The following is a 21,340-nucleotide window of genomic DNA, read 5'->3' as shown; positions in this document are numbered from 1 at the left end:
GACCGAGGACAAGCTGATGGCATAAGATGTAAGTACAACTCCTCCGGTTTCATATGCAAAAAAAATTATTGCGCTAGCTTACGTGGTTGCAGAGCTACAGGGATTTAAAAATAGTCACGCAAAACAGAGCGTGCCCACTCCCACCGGCTTTAAAGGGTTAATACCCATACAGCACAAAAGAGTGAAGTGAAGGTGGGTAGCAAAGTGGTTTGCAGATGTGCAGCAACTGTGACTATGTAAATAAAGTGGTCCTTAATGAGATGGCCAAATGCGTATTTAGGCTGATGTGGGCAGGAAATTTTAAGGCACATATATATTTAAAAAAAACAAAAACAGAATGAAAAACACTTACCTGCAGTAGGATCTTATTTCCATCGTAGTCCTCCGTTTGCCAGCGCACCTCACTGATTGGGCTGCAAGGGTGTGGCAGCAGGGGCACCAGCACTCCGACGTCCCGGACCCTCACCTCCATTACTGCCGAGTCCAACACCAGGGGACTGTGGCCTCGTGGGAGTCTCTTAAAGGACAGCTGGATCTCCATATCAGGGTTGGAGTACACCACAAAGAAGCAAAAGTCATCCTTCTTTTGTGCAACCCTCCGCTGAAGCAGCAGCTTGTACAGCCGCACCATATCAACATAGTTTTCATGGCGGCAATAGACTGTGAAACGCACGATTTCCTTCCCGTAATGGACCTGCCGCACGGCCCAGAGCGGCGTGCCAGGAGACAGAGTGAAAAAGTCCTGACTGCATGGGGTCAACGGTAGCATCCGCCGGCCATTGCTGACTTTTTCAGTATGGTGGTAGTGCCAGGGCGGCCGCTGCAGAGCGCGATGCAGCATCAGTATGTGCTCATCACCGCCGTAGGCCTCCTGGAGGAACAGGATGACCGCCAGGGCTGGCTGGCAGGCTGGGCTTCCATTTTGATGCCGCTTTGCCCGAGGTCGCTGAGAGACGGAGGCTCGCTCTGAGACCCTGAAGAGCTGCAGTTCAGGGTGAACCCACGCCAGCACGGCGTCGGCGGCATGCTGCAGGAACTTGCCCTCGCCGGGGTCAGCAATGAGGTGGATGCTGACAAGGAAGGGATCCTGGAGCTCACCCATGGATAAGTCACCTCCACCAGCACACATGGAAGACAAAGTAGAAGAAACAAGGAGGACAGGAAGAAAATTAGATAAAATGGGTATTTTTGAACTTTATATAGAAATAAGAACAATGTGAATTCTTAAATAAAATTAATCTGTTGCTCCAAACTGTCGACATCTATCCATCCTTCTGCTAAGCTATTCCCTTGGACACTGGGAACATTTTTTCCTGACACATTCACTCTTTTCTTTGTTTACTTCTTTGTTCAAGTTTTCCCATATTTTCTCACTCGCCTTCCCCATTCCCACAGATCTCTAGATCTCAGCTCTCCATTTCACTCGTCCACATCCAACTCCATCTTTCTTACAATTCTGATGTTTACCTTTTCTCCCCTCTCTCCCTCCCTCCTTTCTACCAGACTCATGTGGAGCAGGGCTTCTCTGCGGAGGCTCATTAGTGCCATTAGGAGTCATTACTGAAGCCCAGAGGAATGTTCCAGACCGCAGCGGGAGCGATGCATTCAGGTGTAGCCTCTCCCTGAACCCCCCGACATGGAAAAGCTCGGCACCGTGATGCAGGTGCTGCAAATCCACTTTTCCTATGCTGCCGACACATTTACGTCAATCCGTCTTTTCTTTCTTGTGTGTTACATGTAGAAACTCACACGGCTGTCTGTTATCTCCATGTACACTCACTCTTTGTTTTGCTACAGTCTTTAATCCGAGTTCTCATGGGACTTGTCCCATTTTGTTTGTGCTTTGGGAAAGGACACGCAGGCTACTTTCCCTGGCACAACATACTGTTTCACCACTGCCAAAAATCCCTCCGTGAAACCGAGAGGCCAAACAGAGATGGGTTTTGTCTCTCGAGTCCCACCGGCCTTTGTAAAAGGACAGTTTCAACTTGACCGAAGAAGTGACATTTTCAAAATGTCACTCTGTGGTTCCAATGAAACAGACCTAAATAATAGGTGTAGAGGTGCTATGAATGTAGCTATTAAATATTAAAAGGTTCAGTAAAAGCAAGATGTGGTGGGAAGTATACATTTTGGTACAGTTAATTTATTTTATACACGACCTGAGGCTCGTGTCGGTGATGTTCCACCACAAAACTAATGTTGGTCCAGGCTGTGATTAATTTTGTGGCATGTAAACACTGAGGATCTATAAGCAGATGTGAAGGCAAATTTAGTTTTAATAAAATGCAACGAAGCCTCAACTGTGACACAGAGCAGCCCTAAACGGCTCAGTTTGTCTACAGCAGTAATGACATCCGGATCAAGAATGTTCCACAGCAGGTTTAAGCGGGATGTCGGCGCACTGACATCCTGTAACACACATCTACGCGCCTACACAAAGAGAGACGGAACTGCTGTCATTAACGTCACCCTGATCCCCTTACAATCTGTTAACATGTTGCTGGCATTAAAACACCAAACAAGTGGATGATAGGGCTCTTTAAGGGTATTTACTGCACAGCACATTGTGCCGACACACAGACAGCTTGACGTCTTCGCACTCCTGCTGCTCACAGCTCTCTTGGGATCAGTTTTCATGAGTCAGAGACCTTTGCCCTAACCATCTTATTTCTGCCTCATTAGAAAACAAACAAAAACAGTAAAAGAACCTAAAAAAATAAATTAAAAATCTCAGTTTCTTGCTTTTACATTAGTCTTTTTTTCTCCATTCCCCACCCCCGCACTCTTTCTTCTGCCATTTTTACACATGACAACTTTTGGGGGAATCAAGTTGGGATATTTTCCACAGTTTTCCTTTCTTTTGTAGCACGCAGCAGGAAGCAGCACGCCCCGGCCGTGTGCTCACTAATGGAAATACTGCATGTGGTTTAGGTAAGGAAGCTGGACAGAGCATGCAGGAGGCAACATACACCGACATCCAAGCAGAGAATGGAATATTAGTCTCTCTCTGTGTTGTGTTTCTTGCACCGGTGCATAAAGCTACTAGCTACATGCTTGCAAAAATCCACTGAAAGGTCAAGATGTCTACATACTGACTTGTTTAAGGGAGACAGATTAGATCAATTAGAAAATTACTGAATAAGAAGCCGTTTACGGGTTTTTTGTCCACTGTTTAAGTTCAAAAATCAAAATGTGTTAGATTCACAGATTTCCCTGCGTTAAAAGCAGCGGAAAGATAATCTGGCAAGCTCATAGACGAGCTGTATGAGCTGCAGTGTTTTGGCCCACCTTTCTAAAATATTTTCTTGGCAATAAGGGTTAATGTGGAGCTGGAAAACAAGAGAATAAATCAGAGATTAAGTCTCCCCAATCCTGTGAAGGGAACGTAAGGCGTTTGTGAGTAAAGCTCTGGAGAAGTGTGTCTCTAAGCTCTTAATCCACTTGAGTCTTCAAGCTAACTGACTCGATTGACTACATACAACTCATGCATGTGCATACCCATCCTCAGCACACACAAAGGATAAAGTGGTGTGAAAACGTGTTTTCCTCCCTTCTTGATTTCCGTGTGTTGTGCATATTTGTCAGACTTACATGTTTTAGATTATCAAAGTGTTTTTTATGTTAGACAAAGATAACGCAATTAAATGCAAAATGCAGTTTTTAAATGATGGTTTTATTGATTAGGAGAGAAACTTTGCCCAAACCTAGTGGGTCCTGTGTGAAAAAGTAATTGCCCCTCTTGTTAAATTGTGAATTAACTGTGATAGAGTTTCATTAAACACACTTAGGCCTAATTATTGGCAGAGGTCTTGAATCAAGAAATCATTAAACAGAACTTGTTTGACAAAGTAAAGAAAGGCTAAAAGATGTTAAAAAAAGAAGAAGAAGAAGAAGGAACACATCATGGCATGATCCATGGGAGAGTTCAAGGAGAAAACTGCTGTTGACCAGTGGTTTTCTCCTTGAATGCTCATGTCAGTTTTTCCAAAAAACATCTTGATGATCCCTTGATGATTCCCAAGACTTTTGGGAAAATATTCTGTGGAGGGACGAGACAAAAGTTGGACTTTTTGGAAGGTCTGTGTCCCATTACATCCGGTGTAAAAGTAACACAGCATTTCACAAAAGGAACATCATACCAATGGTAAAATATGGAGGTGGTAGTGTGATGGTCAGGGGCTGCTTTGTGCCTTGGGACCTGGAAGACTTGCTGTGGTAAATGGAACCATGAGTTCTGCTGTCTACCAAAACATCCAGAAGGAGAATATCCGGCCATCAGTTCTTGTTCTTGTGAAGCGCACTTGGGTTCTGCAGCAGGACAATGATCCAAAACACATCAGCAGGTCCACCAAGAAAAACAAATAGAAGACTTTTGAGTGGCCTAGTCGAAGCCCTGAACTGAATCAGATTGAGATGCTGTGGCATGACCTTAAAAAGGTGGTTCATGCTCAAAAGCCCTCCAATGTGGCTGAATTACAACAATTCTGCAAAGATGAGAGAACCAAAATTCCTCTGTAGCGCTGTAAAACTGCTTAGGGTGACTAACCAGTTATTAGGTTTAGGGAGAAATCACTTTTTCACACAGGGTAGGTTTGGATTTTCCCCCCAATTAATATCAAACACATTCACTTAGAAAATGCATTTTTTTTTCTTTACTTGTGTTATCTTTGTCTAATATTTAAATTTGTTTGATGATGTGAAACATTTAAGTGTGACAAATACACACATAAAAAAAAAAAGGGAAATCAGGAAGGGGGCAGACACTTTTGTACTCCACTGTAAAAGTGCCCATTTATAAAGGGGACGGTCTTGTCCAGTTCTCAGAGACTTTAACCTTGTCTCTGTGGATACGTGTTAACCAGGAACACATGCTCGCTGCCGTACCCGCAGATGACGACGTGAGATAAAACAACACGCCTTCCAGCGAGCCCCTCCACATATGAGAGTGATTAGCAGCGAAAACTCAACCTCTCCTCGATGTGTGTATGTGTGTATGTGCGCAGAAGAACTCCAGTCGCAGCCAGGCCTTCAGTGTAAAAACAAAACAACTGAACTTGGAAATTCAAGATGTGGGCCCCTTTTGTCGTCTGCTAAGAAAGAAAAAAAAAAAAAAAAAAGAAAGGGGGGGAGGGGGAGTTCCAAATCTCATACATCACTTTGAGTGACTAGTGCCAAAACATAATAAATGTAGTCTTCGCACTAACATAAATCTTTGACTTATTTTTTTCTGTCATTTCAAAGTGTTGCTCGCACACAGAAGCTGTTCTCTCATTTAGATTCAAATATCCTTTCTCTCAAGTCTCAAATGTGTGCAGTTTTCCATTTTCTGATAACTATAGAGTACACATACAGTCACAGTGGGGGATGCTGATTTTAAATGAGGAGGTCTGTGTTTGTAAACAGAATCAAAAAGCTCTTTTTGCAACAATTTTTCAGCTCTCCATCTGTGTGACATCAAAGAGGGCGATTATCGAGTAGCCAATCAGAAGAAAGTTCACTTAAAGGAAGGAGCTAAGAAAAGCAAAACAAAACACAGTCAATTACTTGACTGGATATAATAAAGCAATTTTGTGCTCATTACTCGGTACTGCATTTTCACATCATCAATCATTACCTGTCACTTCCCAACAACAATTTGGACATTTTTAATTATAGTAAAACATCAATAAGCCAGGTACTAACTCAGGAGGTTGTTAAACTTACATGAAACCTAATAATTATTATTAATAACTGTATTTTATTTTTTTATTTAACAAGTAGTAACTTACTTTTTTCGGCTTTGCCCACTCCACTCAGCTGCCTTTCCATCTCATTCTGTCTGCAGTTTGCTGAGTCGAGGTTTATCTGATCACGTCTGAACCAAGCTGAACATAAATGTGAACCCTTTTAACTTAAAGCTATACAGTTGTTTCATAAGGCTCTCTGGCAAAAACCAAAACAAAAAACCCAAAAATAAATACCCCCACCCTTAAATTACTTAAGCAGTTCCCATACAAAGACTAAGGTAAAGTGATATATTGCCGTCTTCTGAGATAAGAGCTCGGGCTGTTTGGATCTCTGCATCTCACACTGTGAGCAACGTACATGGGAGAAAAAGAAAACGGCAAGTCTGCATTTCTTCATGTAATTAAATTAAGCTGTATGAGTTGACGCAGTGAGAAAGAAAACAAGCTTGTTTACTTTGTTGTCTAGAAGATACAAAAGGACATGCTATAGAACTCCTATAGAGCAACATAAACAAAGAGCCTGGAAAAAAAAGAAAAAAAAGAAAGGGAATTGCCGACTTCCTTTCCCAGAGCGGAATATACAAAGGGCTCTGTATGTGAACGCCGCCAGCCCTCAAGTTTCACAGAAGATAAAAGCAGTCAGACCAAAATGTAGAGATACTATTCCTGGCTTTAAAGTGCTGTTAGATTCAAACTTAAGAAGATAGATAGATTGATTAGATAGTGAAGACTACACAGCCAGGATCATGGACGTCATGTGACCTTCATTGTCTGAACAGACGTGGAACGAGGCAGAACGGCTGAGGTGAGGGACAAAAGGCAACTCGAAAAAGTTGCATTTCCTGCACAAATACCGGGTGAATGCTGTATAGCAGAAATCATGTGCTGAAAACAGTTGAAGAAACAGAACTGTCTGCTGAGAAAGCGGTGAAGGAGCTGAACTGTCTGCTGAGAAAGCGGTGAGGGAGCTGAACTGTCTGCTGAGAAAGCGGTGAAGGAGCTGAACTGTCTGCTGAGAAAGCGTTGAAGGAGCTGAACTGTCTGCTGAGAAAGAGGTGAAGGAGCTGAACTGTCTGCTGAGAAAGAGGTGAAGGAGCTGAACTGTCTGCTGAGAAAGAGGTAAAGGAGCTGAACTGTCTGCTGAGAAAGAGGTAAAGGAGCTGAACTGTCTGCTGAGAAAGAGGTGAAGGAGCTGAACTGTCTGCTGAGAAAGAGGTGAAGGAGCTAAACTGTCTGCTGAGAAAGAGGTAAAGGAGCTGAACTGTCTGCTGAGAAAGAGGTAAAGGAGCTGAACTGTCTGCTGAGAAAGCGTTGAAGGAGCTGAACTGTCTGCTGAGAAAGCGTTGAAGGAGCTGAACTGTCTGCTGAGAAAGAGGTAAAGGAGCTGAACTGTCTGCTGAGAAAGCGTTGAAGGAGCTGAACTGTCTGCTGAGAAAGAGGTAAAGGAGCTGAACTGTCTGCTGAGAAAGCGGTAAAGGAGCTGAACTGTCTGCTGAGAAAGCGTTGAAGGAGCTGAACTGTCTGCTGAGAAAGCGGTAAAGGAGCTGAACTGTCTGCTGAGAAAGCGTTGAAGGAGCTGAACTGTCTGCTGAGAAAGCGGTGAAGGAGCTGAACTGTCTGCTGAGAAAGCGGTGAAGGAGCTGAACTGTCTGCTGAGAAAGAGGTAAAGGAGCTGAACTGTCTGCTGAGAAAGAGGTGAAGGAGCTGAACTGTCTGCTGAGAAAGAGGTGAAGGAGCTGAACTGTCTGCTGAGAAAGAGGTGAAGGAGCTAAACTGTCTGCTGAGAAAGAGGTGAAGGAGCTGAACTGTCTGCTGAGAAAGAGGTAAAGGAGATGAACTGTCTGCTGAAGATGGATTTTTTTTAAAAGGGTACACTGAAGAGTGTCAAGAAAGCAGAGGGAGAACGAGCCAGGAGGATTCGAACCTGCGCCACCGCTCCCAGGGCGCCTGCTCATCTCAGTGAGCCAAACCAACACTCATCCCAGGGATAGATGTGACGAGAGAAAAAACGGCATTAGTTCCAGAGTTTGAAATCTGAAAGAAGGACAGATTTCCTATTCTGAAACGAACGTAATTCATGGGAAAACGGTAAATGGTATCAAAAAAATTCTTTCACCGTGAGCGTCAGGAGTGTTTGAAGATATATTGTCACAGGCTCATGTCTTTGGAGTCCACGGTTTAGGAGATATGATGAGTTGAAATGTTAAAGAGCTTAATATTTTAGAAAGTATAAAAGTTACGAGCAACTTTTCAGTAACTTTTGTTTGCTCTAGAGCAAGCCATATACTAATCTGAAGGTCGGTGGTTTGATCCCTGGCTGCTCCAGTCTGCGTGCCAAAGTATCCTAGGGCAAAATACTGAACCCTGAGTTGTTCCTGATTCGTTCATCCAAGTGTGAATGTATATGAACGAATGGGCAAATGAGACGCGTTATATAAAGCACTTCAAATGCTCAAGTACAACAGAAAAACACTACATAAGAGCCGGTCCATTAACCATTTATACACAACAAGATTCTAATAAAAACACTGAAAAACACTCTTTGGTGCTGGTGAACATGCATTTCTAAATCTTAGTTATGTAGATCGGGCAGCATGTTAAAAGCTCAATATAATCAGTGCAATTTTAATTCCTCACAGGTTTGAATTTCTGGACCGAGTTCAACATGGATCCATTGAAAAACATCTCAAATCTCCCAGTTCTTCCAGGATCTGGGAATAAGTTCAAAAGATGAAAAACTGCTTTTTCCTGGTTTCACTAGCCCCAAATTGTCGCAAGATGACAATTTTTTTTTTTTTTAAACGTAATTTGATCTTAGATCAGAGGCAACATAATGAAGCTAACTATGAATACACTGGTATTTGCTCTCACATTGGCTTAACAGACGGCTAGTACCCAGTAATAACTGTCCTACTTCACTGTGCACTCAGTCAGCACGTACATACTCACCCATTCATTATCACAAGGGCCCACAACAAGGCCGACAGACTGAACTGCTTCAATTAAGCCATTAACAAAAAAGCCGACTGCAGCACATTTAGTGCTGTTCTGGCCTCGTGGTTCAACTCTCATTCTGGAGGATGCACATTTGGTAACACTTAATCCAAGCTGCCTCAAAACAGCGCATGGATTTCATACATTCAGGGGGAGAGAAGGCACCCCAACCTCGTGTGTGCGCGTTACAAGCTGGTCTGTTACGGGTGGTCCTTGGGCCATCAGGTGCTATTCAAACTGACTGTGTTGAAAGTGTTTTGGCTGACATCACCACGAGCGGTTTGCCGTTCAAAAGGATACTCGCCGCTGTCCCTTTAAAAGAGAGCAGTGTGTTTGAGCGTAAACACAAGACGGCGCAGATAAAAGGCAAAGAAGCAATAGACACCACACTCTGTTACACATGAATTTGTAAAATTTGAGTAAAAAAAAAGAAACCCAAATAAAATCACATACTTCAGTAATTATAGTTGAGCGAAACAAGACCAGCATGCAAGTGCCAAAAACTGCAGTTCCTTAAATGAACACACTCCAGAAGTGAGTCAGTCCCCATGTTTGCAGCCTGATGCATACAACCGTTAAGGTCTCCCTTTCATTTTATGAAGACTTACAGTTAAGCATGATTACTGGCAAGGCCGTGGCTGAGTGGGAGAAGTGGAAAGGTTCCAGACTGTCTGAGACGATATTAAATGGTAAACTTAATTTTTTAAATTCTAACTAGGCTGAAGAGAATATAAACAGACTTACAGGCTTCATATGGCTTTACTTTATAAAAATCAATTCTTGGATTACTTTTAACTAAAGATAAAAGTTTTTAAAGCTAAAATTTTAATCTCTTGCCAGGGATCCAGACAAATGAAGAAACGTTACACTACAGTGATGAAAAACCAAAACCACTTTTTAAGAAGCAGCTGCTTGAGGCAGCAGTGGTGCTTCTGCCGGTACTTCTTTTCTCCAAATTCTTTGAAGAGTTGCCTCAGCTGGCCTTTTCCTTTTAGCTCTGAATGTAATTATCACAGTTTCTAAAATCTGCACCAGATTATTTTTATGTAACGCACATTTCTTTTGCTTCAACCAACAGACTCATTCTCATTCACAACTGGTAACTTATTTAAATGTAAATATTTTTAAAAGCTTTCATTTCGAGGCCATGCCAGGTGAAGTTGTAAGTTGCTCCTACGTGAAATCTTACTGTGAAAAAAAAAAAAATACTCAGCCATATTGATGTTGGAGGTTTAGAGTGACATCAAGGACTTAATCACCATGGACTTTATGGCTAGCGTGAGCTGAGGTCAAAGGTTAGGGGTTAGGACCACCTTAGGAGAAAGTAAATACACTTCTGTGGAGGCAAAAGACAAGAGGAGACTAAACCAGCAAGCACCTCTGTGAAACAAATACATCAGTAGACACAGGATGTCAGGATGTTCCTGATTTTAGAAATTGTGCAAATGTAAGAAAACAGTTCTACACATTTGTTTAATTTGCACATTGATCAAAAGACAAATGACTTACTGGAGGCCCGGGTAATGCCATCCAGAGCAAGTATCTGGTTAGACACCATGTTTCTAAGATTTTTAGTACAATAAGCTCAGTTTTATCTGAGTTTACAAGCAGGAAATTAGAGGTCTTTATGTTTTTAAGGCATTCCTTCAGTTTAATTAATTGATTGGGGTCATCTGGCTTCATGGATATCGATATATATAAAGCAACTTATCAGCTTTTATTGCAGTTTCCTCACTTCTTACAGTGTTACAGGGATGCTGTATGCAAAATTTTAAGAGCCATGCTAAAGATGAATCTGGACAGATGCAAAACAGGTCGTTTTTAGAACGTATACGATGTCTTATTAGACAAAGTAAAAGAACAGATGTCAGCCAATCAGAAACAAATATCTTCTTAGACAAATGGTGCAAATTGTTTTACTTTTAAAAACGTCCTCTGGATGGATTTCAGTGTGTAAATGTATGCACGGTGTTTGCACTCAGTAGTAGTCCAGCAGTGGACTTGTGAATGTGGTCACACTCTGTCCTGCAGTATGTATTTAAAGTTCTTGTGTTTTCGGACGGTGTCCCAGTGCACATTTTGTTCCAGCTCTGACCTCCAGTGATGACAATGGTGGGCAGCGGCTCATCTGACACGGCGATGACACAGGAAACAACAGGGGAAAACCAAACCAGACACTCTCTGCTGGATCACTGTGTGTGTTTCACTGCTTCCTGGCTTACGGGTGCAGTTCAAGTGGATAACGCAGCTTCCCTGCAGGCCAGATTAATGGGCTAATATTGGATATAATCCTCCCATTGTAAAAAAGCCTGGAGACCTGGCAACCAGACTGAGGGCAGGCCACGGCCTCTGCAAACACAGACCTTCACAATCACGTACACTTTCAAAGAAAACTATGGACACACCCACAGTGTGTAAAAAATGCCCAACACAGGAAAATGGCCTAATGATGCAAATCCAAATTTTGATTATTTATTATCCAGATTACTTTTTTTTTTTTTTACCATTTATTGTTATTTGTGAGACTTGGGAAAGCAGTAACATTGTTAACCCACAATGTGTAAGTTATTATCCAGATTACTTGCTGATGTGTCTCTCATGTCATGTGCACATTGCTTCAGATTTGTCTACCATACTGGATATGATACAACTAGGGCTGCCACAAACGATTATTTTGATAGTCGACTAGTCACCGATTATTTTTGCGATTAGTCGACTAATCAGATCATCATCCATTGGACATAAAATGGACAGCTTATTGCACCAGCAGCATCTGCTCTTATATAACGATCATTAGCTTACAGCTTTAAGTGTTTAAGGTATGTGCTAACTAAAAATAAAGACAAGATGATAGTTTATTAAATTTTAATGAAATGTGCAGATTGTTTCAGTGAAGTTTAATAAACTCAGCCGATTTACTCAGGAACAAATAAAATACTGAAAAAAGCCAAACAATAACATTTTAAGTTATCTAAGTGACTTATATATCATGTTTAACCTGAGTAGCGAAAGACAGCGGTGGGTTTGAAAACAATTTGCGGGAGTCCGGTGTTCTCACGGCTCTAGTGAGCCTAGCCCCCGGCTAACTATCAAGCTAGTGGGTAACAGACGTCTCCGAAAACGTCGGAGCGCTTTTGAAAATATGTGGTGTCTTGATAAACTGAGCAGATATTTGAGGTTTACACAGCTACATTCTCGCCTGAAAATATGTTAAACGTTTATTTTGTGACCCAGAAAGAATAATAAGAGTAATATTAAAACTAACTAGCTGCCGCCATTGTTGGAAACTGAGCTGGGCTGCGCTATGAATTCTGGGACACAGCTTCTTCTTCTTCGGGGTTTAACGGCAGCTGGCATCCTTGTACATGCAGTGCTGCCATCTTCTGTTTCAGTCCGTTATTACACTCTTAAATCCTACTACTTATTCCTGCGTCTTTTGGGATCTTACAAAGCTTCAAACGACGCGTCGAATATTAAATCAGTCGTCGACGATTTTGATAGTCGACTAATCATGGCAGCCCTAGATACAACCACCGGCTGCTAATGAAAAATTCATAGTCCTCCTATTGGTTGACAAGTGATTCCTACAGGTTACTGACCAATGCTTAGTGAAATCAATCAAAAAGAAGGTGCTGTACCAGAAACCTCTTTAATGTTGCTTTGGTCACTATTGGATTGCTGTGGTTGCTGATAGTGTAAAACAACACTTGCCAGCTGCTAGTCAAACTGTAGTGAACATTAAGAAACTGCAACTGAGACAATCTGCTAGCATCAAAAGTAATTACACTGAAGTTTTTGCCAGCTGCTCAGGGAATACACATTTTTCCTTAGTCAACACTATTGTTACACATCCAAAATTGTGGAAAAGTGACTGTCACGTGATTAGTGACCATGTGATTCATGTGCCTTTATTTTACTACACAGGCAAAAGCGTGTTCACACAACCAACTATGCAAGTACAGGCAAATAAATGTATGCTTAAACTTGTGACTGGGGCAGCACATGTGAGCATGAATGGTTGTTTTTGTCTGTATGTTGGCCCTGCGACAGACGGGCGACCTGTCCAGGGTGTACCCCGCCGCTCGCCCTAAGACAGCTGGGATAGGCTCCAGCGCCCCCCGCGACCCTAAAAAGGATAAGCGGAAGCGAATGGATGGATGAAACTTGTGACTGGATTTCTAAGCCTTATAACATAAGCCGATGTCATAATTAATAAAAAATATGGCCAAACCTACCAAAACAAGATCCAAATATTGATGTAAAAATACACGTACCACATTTCTACACTTGAATAAATTTATTAGCTGACTGAAAGGTTTGGTTAGAAATGCTTCTTGTCATCGGTGAACAGTTGCTGTTTATCTTAATCGAAGATTGTTGCATAGTTTATCTCATGGGACTGTTGCCATGTAGATTATAATGATGATGCATCTGTTTACTTACCTCCCTTTTTAGGAGGACATTAAAGGTAAGCTTTTTATGTTTTTCCCTCCGCTTTAGCTTCATTACCTCACCAATACAAATGTTTCATTTATCCCTGCGACTGCTAACCATTACTAACGTGTAAAATGTAATGCGTAGCATACAAACCGAGGTGGACAGAGGAAAGAAAAATGTAATTAACAATGTTGTTGTTGTTGCTATACAAACACTCTTCCCTAAAATCTGCTGTGGATCTTACAGGCCACTAAACACATAGACACAAACACAATCCTGGCCTGTGATTGGATTTATTTAGTCGGTGTGTATTAGGGAGATAAAGACCTGAGCCTGAGCTGTGTGTGTGTCACAGTTAATTTTACTTACTGCTTGTTGAGGACAAGGGACTGTAATCAGACCTGCAGAGGACAAAAGAAAACAGATTTTTTTTTAAAAGGCAGAGGAAATGTCGACAGAGAGAGGAGACAGACGTTTATATTACAATGTGAATTGCAATCTACATGATTTACAGGATGACACACTCCTATTTCAGATGAAGTGCTGACATCTGGCTAAACAGTAGGAGAGGTCCAGCTGGAAGGTCAGCAAAAATGCACACAGAGATTTCAGAGTGGTTTCTAACGGAAGGGATAAAAACGCAGGCATTTGCTTAAGTACTACTTCCACTACTGAGATACAGTACAGCTCCTAGCCTCTTGTATTTTACTTGAGTTCTAACTACTGCGTTTTCCTCGTTAATTAACACATTAAATAAAACTTCCTGTTTTTTTAGGAGCTAACAATCCCACTCAACCAGTAAAAACATCAAAAATGCTCCTTACACACTCACACATTAACAATAATAATAATAATAATAATAATAATAATAATAATAATAATAACTATTATTATCCACATGATTGAGATGATGCTGGAAATAAAAGGACGTGTGTGCCGGATTTTAATGTGTCATGAATTACTACAACCATATTGTTTTCTCTTAATTATAGAATCAGTTCAGCAACAACTTCTTTGTTCCTTCCAAAAATTGGATAAAAAGATTGGTAACACATTCTACCATTAAAGTAACAACTCATACAACTTAAACTAATGACTGTACAAGCGGAAAATATGCTCACGTCTACTGAATCAGACATATTGGGAATTTATGACATTTAAAACATAGAAACTACTGAAAGTGTGAAGCCATCACTGGTATTAGCTCGTAGATAAAAATAATGTTAATCACACAGTTGATTTAACTTGAAAAAAACATACTGGTTTGGTTTCCCAGCCAAACCAAGTATGAATAACTGCAAGAACTGGCATATAAAGTATGTGGCTCCAAAGCTGGTGGGAATAATGTGTAAATATGGCCAAGTTGAGATAATTTGGTTTTTCCCCTTCAATCTGCTGACAGCGTGTGCACTAGAAATACCTAGCTAGAGCCAGGAAGTGATTAGCCTAGCTTAGCACAAAGACTTAAAAGAGGCAACATTCTCCTGGCTAAATTCAAGGGAAAACTACCCAGCCCTCAAAGCTCATTATTTCACTCCTGTATCTTGTTTAATATGTACACATGAGTATAACAGTTACATTTTTATGGCTGCTTTATGGCTTTCTTATAATGCTGGATTCTTTGTATATTGGTTCAAATGACAACCAGTCTCCCTGGAGAGAGGCCAAAACATTTCCAGTCCTTCTGATTTCTGTGCTATGTGAGGCTCGCCATGCCCAGGCTCCAGTGTTTTTGGTTGCACCAGTCTTTATGTAGAGTTCATTGCAAGAAAGGAAAAAAAAGGTCTATTTATGGTTGGGAAAATGTAATTGATGACGTAAAGGGTCGTCACTTTTTGAAGATTTATCTGCTCTTAAGCTTCAAAGAAAAGATTTCAGACAATCTGATCTCCAAACAGAGTAAAATTATGACATTTTATGAAATTACATCCAAGACGTGTTTGCCCACAAACAACAAGGCTGACTGAGGAGCTAACTCAAATCCTGCAATTAATAATTTGGTGAAAAGGTTGCATAACTCCAGGTTCACATATATGCATTGCAACTTGACGATATTAGTCCCACAGGAGTCCTCTGACAGCCAGAGAACACAGCTCCTCCACACACTCTGTGAGTCCATCTCTAAACTAATAAACGTCTCTGGAACTGCAGGAAGCAGAAGAGCAAGTCTATTTCCTGCAGCAGGAGGTTATCAATCTAAGTAACGGGCATTAGCGGTGTAGAGAAAGGAATGGGTAAGAGTGAGGGAAGCAGCAGGTGTGAGGACACAAAGGTAAGAAAAGATGATGGGCTTGCAGAGGCAATATAAATATTGGGAAGAACAGAAATAAGCAGAAAATTGCAGCAAAAGGGGACAAAGTGAAAGTCACACTCTCATCTCTGAGTGCACAAAGAAAAATGACAAGGAGTGGAAAAAAAGTAGGTTTATGACTCTTTGAAATAGAGTTGGAGGTAGTAGTGTGCACAGTTGCACACTAGTCTGTTTATTTTGATGGCTCCTTTGGGTGTGAGCATTTGGCAGGGCTACCCCTGCAGTGCCGGCTAGCATCCCGCCTGCGGTTCCCAGCCTGGCCGCGCTGCCTTGCTTCATCTCCACCCAAAGACAATAAACACAAAGTGAAGCGCAGACAGGCAGCAACCCAGTCATACGCATAAAGTATGATCGCAGGGTGACCCAGTGGGCTTGAAACGGAGTATATATATGTATATTTTTAAAAAAAAACTTCTTTGACCCATGGAAAGCTGAAACAGATTCAGATGCAGAGCGATGAAGAGGGATGAAGATGAAGGCATAAGCTAACCGAAAACGTTCGACCGTTCCAAGCGGTGACTCATGTGAGCATTTTACGGCCTATCGCCTCTAAAGTCAGCCTCTGGTTATATTCAGGAAGGATCTTTATCACGGCTTAAAAGAAACCAGACATGACTGATGGTAGATGGAAAGTCTGTATTCAATAACAACATAACGTTATCATCCTACTTCCCCCAGAGCAGGGTCTATTTACACAACCGTGACGCATATATTCATGTAGGTTTGTTGGTGTTCAGGAATAAAAATTATAAGTATATAAGTATACCGACTCATATATTTATAACTCACTAATAGGGCGTTAAGATGGACTTTATGACCAACAAAATATTGTTTATTTTATTCATGTATTCAAATGCACTGGTGGAGTGAAAGCGTTCTAAATTTAGTGGATTGAGGAAGAAGACTATCTCTACTTTTAAGATTAGGCTTCAAACTTTCCTTTTTGCTAAAGCATATAGTTAGGGCTGGACCAGGTGACCCTGAATCCTCCCTTAGTTATGCTGCAATAGACGTAGGCTGCCGGGGGATTCCCATGATGCATTGAGTTTTTCCTTTCCAGTCACCTTTCTCACTCACTATGTGTTAACAGACCTCTCTGCATTGAATCATATCTGTCTCTCTTCCACAGCATGTCTTTTATCCTGTCTTCCTTCTCTCACCCCAACCAATCACAGCAGATGGCCCCGCCCCTCCCTGAGCCTGGTTCTGCTGGAGGTTTCTTCCTGTTAAAAGGGAGTTTTTCCTTCCCACTGTCGCCAAAGTGCTGCTCATAGGGGGTCATATGATTGTTGGGTTTTTCTCTGTATCTATGAAGCGCCTTGAGGCGACTTTTGTTGTGATTTGGCGCTATATAAATAAAATTGAATTGAATTGAAGAGGTGGGGGATGTGAGCAGGTGGAGGTGGACGGGCCTGGAGTTTGTCATTTAACAAGGATACTTTTCACATACAAGTACTTTTAATGTAACTCTGATATTTGTCTGTATTCTGTTTTTAACCATTAACAACACAAACAGTGATTATAGGCTAAATTCTGAGACGCTACAAGGCTGCGAGTAGAGGCAACAATTCGGTTGGACTGCTTGATATGGTGGCCTCGTGTTTTCTTAACCGTGTGCAATTACACAATCAAATGTAAAACCGTGCTTGCACTACTAGATAAACTATTTCATCTAAGCCGTGACTGAAATGAAATCCTGTAATAAGAATATATAGAGTAAATAACAATTAACCTAATTGCACACCGGGCTTTTAATCTTTCTTCCACCATACATCTCTGTGAGGGATCACAAGGATCTATAGAGGCAAAGTTAATACAATGTAAAGGCAGAAAGAAACCTTGATGTGTAATCTGGGAGTTCAGAGATGTGCAGTTTGCATGTGACTAATCTGTAAGAACACAAGCCCTTTAGCATAGGACATCATGTGACATGGTCATGTGTACATGAATGCCTCAATCATTCTTCTGGTTTGTCCCGCACATGGTCAGTTTGACTTCAGGGTTTTCAGACAACAGCTTTCTGACATATGGGACACGGTTTATTCAAACACAACGAGTTATATTTACCTAGACTTAACCAAGCTGCTTTGAAATGTGAAAAGAAAGAAAGAAAAGTTGACGACACTTTAACTTCATCTACAAAACAAGCCACAGCTGGACTCTAACCTCAGTCTCCATGGTGAAAGTCCTGTGTTTGGTCCATTTAACCAGCCTTTATCCTGCTGCCTCTGTAGACTTATCATAAGATTTAAAAACAAATCTCACTTCATCTTCTATCAGAAAGCCTTTCTGAAAAACCCTGAAGGCAAACTTCTCACACACAAACTCACTACCAATTATACTCTTTACTTAAAACAACAACAACAACAACAAACAAACTAATAGAATGGATCCCAAACACCTTAAAGACATATACGATCATCACGTTTATCGTGTTAAATCTTCAAAAAAATGAAAGTGAACCCGTCTTTTAATTTTGCGACACATACAGAGACACAAACACGCACGGAAAACAACTAGTAAATCCTTCACAACAACAACACAACATCAAATCAGTGACATACCGCAGGAGACAACGAGGCGCATCTTTGTTTAATGGCTGCAAAGGAGTAAACAGCGTTAACTTAACACGCTTTCCTGCCAAACAACATTGAGTTAGATCTTTTTAAAAGATTTTTTAAAACATTCCGCTAAAAATATTAGCATCCCAAAACAGCTTGTCCCGAGCTTAGTACTAAGCTCGGGACAAGCTGTTTATTTTATTTTTTAAATGTTATATATTACGCTTAAGTGTAATATATAACATTTAAAAAATAAAATTAAAAAATAAATAAAAAATAATTTTTTTAAATGTTATATATTACACTTAAGTGTAATATATAACATTTAAAAAATAAAATAAAATAAATAAGCCTGTGAATTTAACTGAGGATCGTCGAGACTAATAAGCCAAATCTCATTTAAAATAAAATAAAAATAAAAATGTTGTGTGCTTTCTCGCTTCTTCTTAAATGTAAATGAGAATGCACATTGGCTGTGGTTAATTTAAAAATATTTCCCAAACATTTAGTGTTATTTCTCCTTCACTCACCCTCCAGTCTCGGCTCCTGAATCCACGCAGTCATCTTCTGTTAGGGCTTTCTCCATCTCAGAGGCTCGGACACGTAGCATTTAGCTGCATTATTTCAGTGAAAGCCACAAACTGAGCGTTCAAACGCCTGGAGCGACCACGCTGAACCAGACGAACAGAAAACGCTCTAAATCCCCGCCGGTGTCTGAGTCCGCACACGAGCAGAGGGGTTTAAACTTGTTGGATCAACAGGCTGACTTTTCTGCGTCAGCGGCGGGGTGACGGGATGCCTTCAGGTGCTGTGGGAAATCTGACGACTACAAGCGAACGACACAAACGTTTGGCTTGGAGGTTGGATTTTGTTCTCACGTGTTTCAGTTTCCTGCTGTTTCTTACACATGTCAGTAGCCTGCATGCATTTTATTTAGATAGATATTTTACAATCCTATAAATGTCTTCAATAATAATGAACTGCGAGGTTATTAAGGGCCTTGTAGTCAAAATTATTTGAGTATTCCACGATACTGTAAGTTAAGCTATGATAATCCCCACAGTATCATTGTTTAAGGGCATATTAGTGCCACTGTTTCAAATATGACACTATTACTACTTTTGTGTTCAGAATACAGATATGCATTCATTTCTGTTTTATGTAAAAATAGGTCAAAATGCTCAATTATAGCTGAAAAACAATGTTATGAAGGTGAGACAGGTAATAGATTTTTCATGTTCTAAGTAATACAGTACTGTGCAAAAGTGTTGAGCTGTTGAGCTTTCTTGCAGATATTTTGCTAGAAAAAAAATGGAAAATAGGTGCAGAAATTTACCAAAATGTGCAAACATACACAAAAATACAGTATATGAGCCAAAAACAAAGTTTATGCAGTTCTAATGAGCTTGAAAGTCAAAACTTGCTATGACCACCTTTATTTTTCAACCCTGCCTGAACTCTCTTAGGCAGTTTTCCTGTCATTTTCTCTCACACTGCTTCAATAAAGTTGAGGTCTGAGTTCTGGGTAGACCAATCCATGTCTGAAAGTGTCCCATTGTGTGTGTTTTCTATCCAGGTTTACTTTTACTGTATTGGCAGTGCTTTTGGAATAATAACTGAAAAATGAAGCTGGTGCCAATCAAAAACTTTTTACATTGTAATTCATAGTGTCTTCTATTGAGACTAGTGGGTCAGTTGAAGGGTCAGATGCATCTCTCAGCTCCAGTTTCAGAGCTGTGCTGAATTTTCCTCCCCTATTTCCTAATGACATGACTTTCAGATACTGTTCATCTGCTGTAGATCGTTTTTAAGTCTGCCACTTCTTCTTTTGTATTCCACTTGTGCAGTTTATCATAGATTCAAAGTGCCTTGAGTTAGGTGACTTTTTAAGTCCTTGAATAATGCATAGGTCAGTGTGAAGTTGTTGTTGTTGTTGTTTTAAAGACCAGACAAGCCTCAGAAAATGGTCAGGTGCAAGGACCAAACTCACCCTAAGAAAGCCTGCAGAGCCATGGCTCAAGACAACTTAAAAAGTCTGACACCTTGCAAGTAAGATATAAAGAAACTGGGGGTGGCTCGAGAGTTTTGCAGTGTACTGTAGTTTAAAATACGAAATCAAAATTATAACCATAAAAATGGGGATAAATATTCTGACGTAATTGTGATTTAAACTACTACTCCAGTTTTTTTGTTTTGTTTTTCATTTTAAGAACGTTGAGCTAAAGACGTTTTTAACTTATAGTTTTTAAGACGGATGGGAATATCTATATTTTTAGCAGTGTATGTATTTATTAGTGATGAAAATCCAAACTCGCACGTAATGAACGATGCACCTGGGGCTGGTAAAGCTGCGTTAACGAGCAGCACGCAAAGGCAACAGTAACAAAAGTGCTGGTTTGGCGCCATCAACAGGAAGGATAAGGTAATGCAGTAAGTCTGTCTTCCAGGTGGACCCACTGAGGTCAAAGAAGGGTCAAATTTCCTAACTGTAGACAAAACATTTTTTTAGGCTTGGCTACATATCCCCATACTACCTTTAGCTTCCCTTATATTAAATAAGGGTTGCCTGTAATTGCACACCTGGGTTTATTAGGTAAAAATATCACTTTCTTTTTTTTTGTTTTTTTTGTAATAACAAGCTGTTTAAAATTAAGCAACCACAGTATACACTGAAGTAATGAAATAAGCAATGAACAATTATTAATCTATATTAAAAAAAAAAAAAATCTATCGTCTACTTTTAAAACAGAAAAATGCACGATGACGCCGGCACACAGATTTGGTAGATATGGTTATTAGTGTGAGTAGGACGGAGCTCAAGAGTAAAATACGATACAAAGGAAAGGTGGCAGAAGCAATGGGAGGAAGAGAGGAAAGGGCGATGGTTTTATAAAATCCAAAGGAAGGTGGGGGAAATGAGAAGTACAGGCCGAAACAGGGGAGAGGAGACGATTATATCTCGACTGAGATTCGGACACACTGGTTTAAATAGCACATTGTTTTTAATAGGTAAACACTGTACAGGGGAGTGTGACTGCAGTAGGGAACAGGAAACAGTAGAACATGTTTTCTTGAATTGTCAGAGGTTTGATATTGAAAGGAGACAACTGCTCAAAAAGCTGGACGATATGGACTTGATTGATTTGTTTCGCAAGACCTCTGTAAGTGAAAGTTATCGGTCTGTATTTTGGTTTTTAAGGCAGACCCATTTGTTCCAGAGGCTTTGAATTTTTTATTTTTTGTCATTTCGGTCCACACTCCACACCACTTGGTGGCGGTACTGCACCATTTTGCTGTTTGCCAACCGC

The 21,340-nt window shown here is 40.7% G+C and overlaps 1 protein-coding gene across 2 annotated transcripts in view; it reads right to left on the bottom strand.

The window, feature by feature from the left end:
- The window catches only part of fam124a (family with sequence similarity 124 member A), a 28,118-nt gene extending 9,298 nt beyond the window's left edge, over nt 1–18,820 (bottom strand). The window contains exons 1-4 of one of the 2 annotated variants that reach the window (XM_087830113.1): nt 18,563–18,820; nt 18,036–18,070; nt 13,530–13,561; nt 353–1,113 (exon numbers count right to left, since the gene is read on the bottom strand). In XM_087830113.1, coding sequence (XP_087686239.1) covers nt 353–1,102 — 750 coding nt within the window. In that variant the 5' untranslated portion in view covers nt 1,103–1,113; nt 13,530–13,561; nt 18,036–18,070; nt 18,563–18,820. The remainder of the gene's footprint in view (nt 1–352; nt 1,114–13,529; nt 13,562–18,035; nt 18,071–18,562) is intronic. The other variant, XM_006799144.3, reaches the window with a different exon arrangement.
- Between the last annotated feature and the right edge of the window lie 2,520 nt (nt 18,821–21,340).

This window comes from Neolamprologus brichardi, chromosome 16 (genome assembly GCF_056152115.1).
Source record: "Neolamprologus brichardi isolate AB-2024 chromosome 16, ASM5615211v1, whole genome shotgun sequence".
Classification (NCBI taxonomy): Eukaryota; Metazoa; Chordata; class Actinopteri; order Cichliformes; family Cichlidae; genus Neolamprologus; species Neolamprologus brichardi.
The sequence above is the reverse complement of the archived record's forward strand: the minus strand, read 5'-3'. Positions and strand labels throughout refer to the sequence as shown.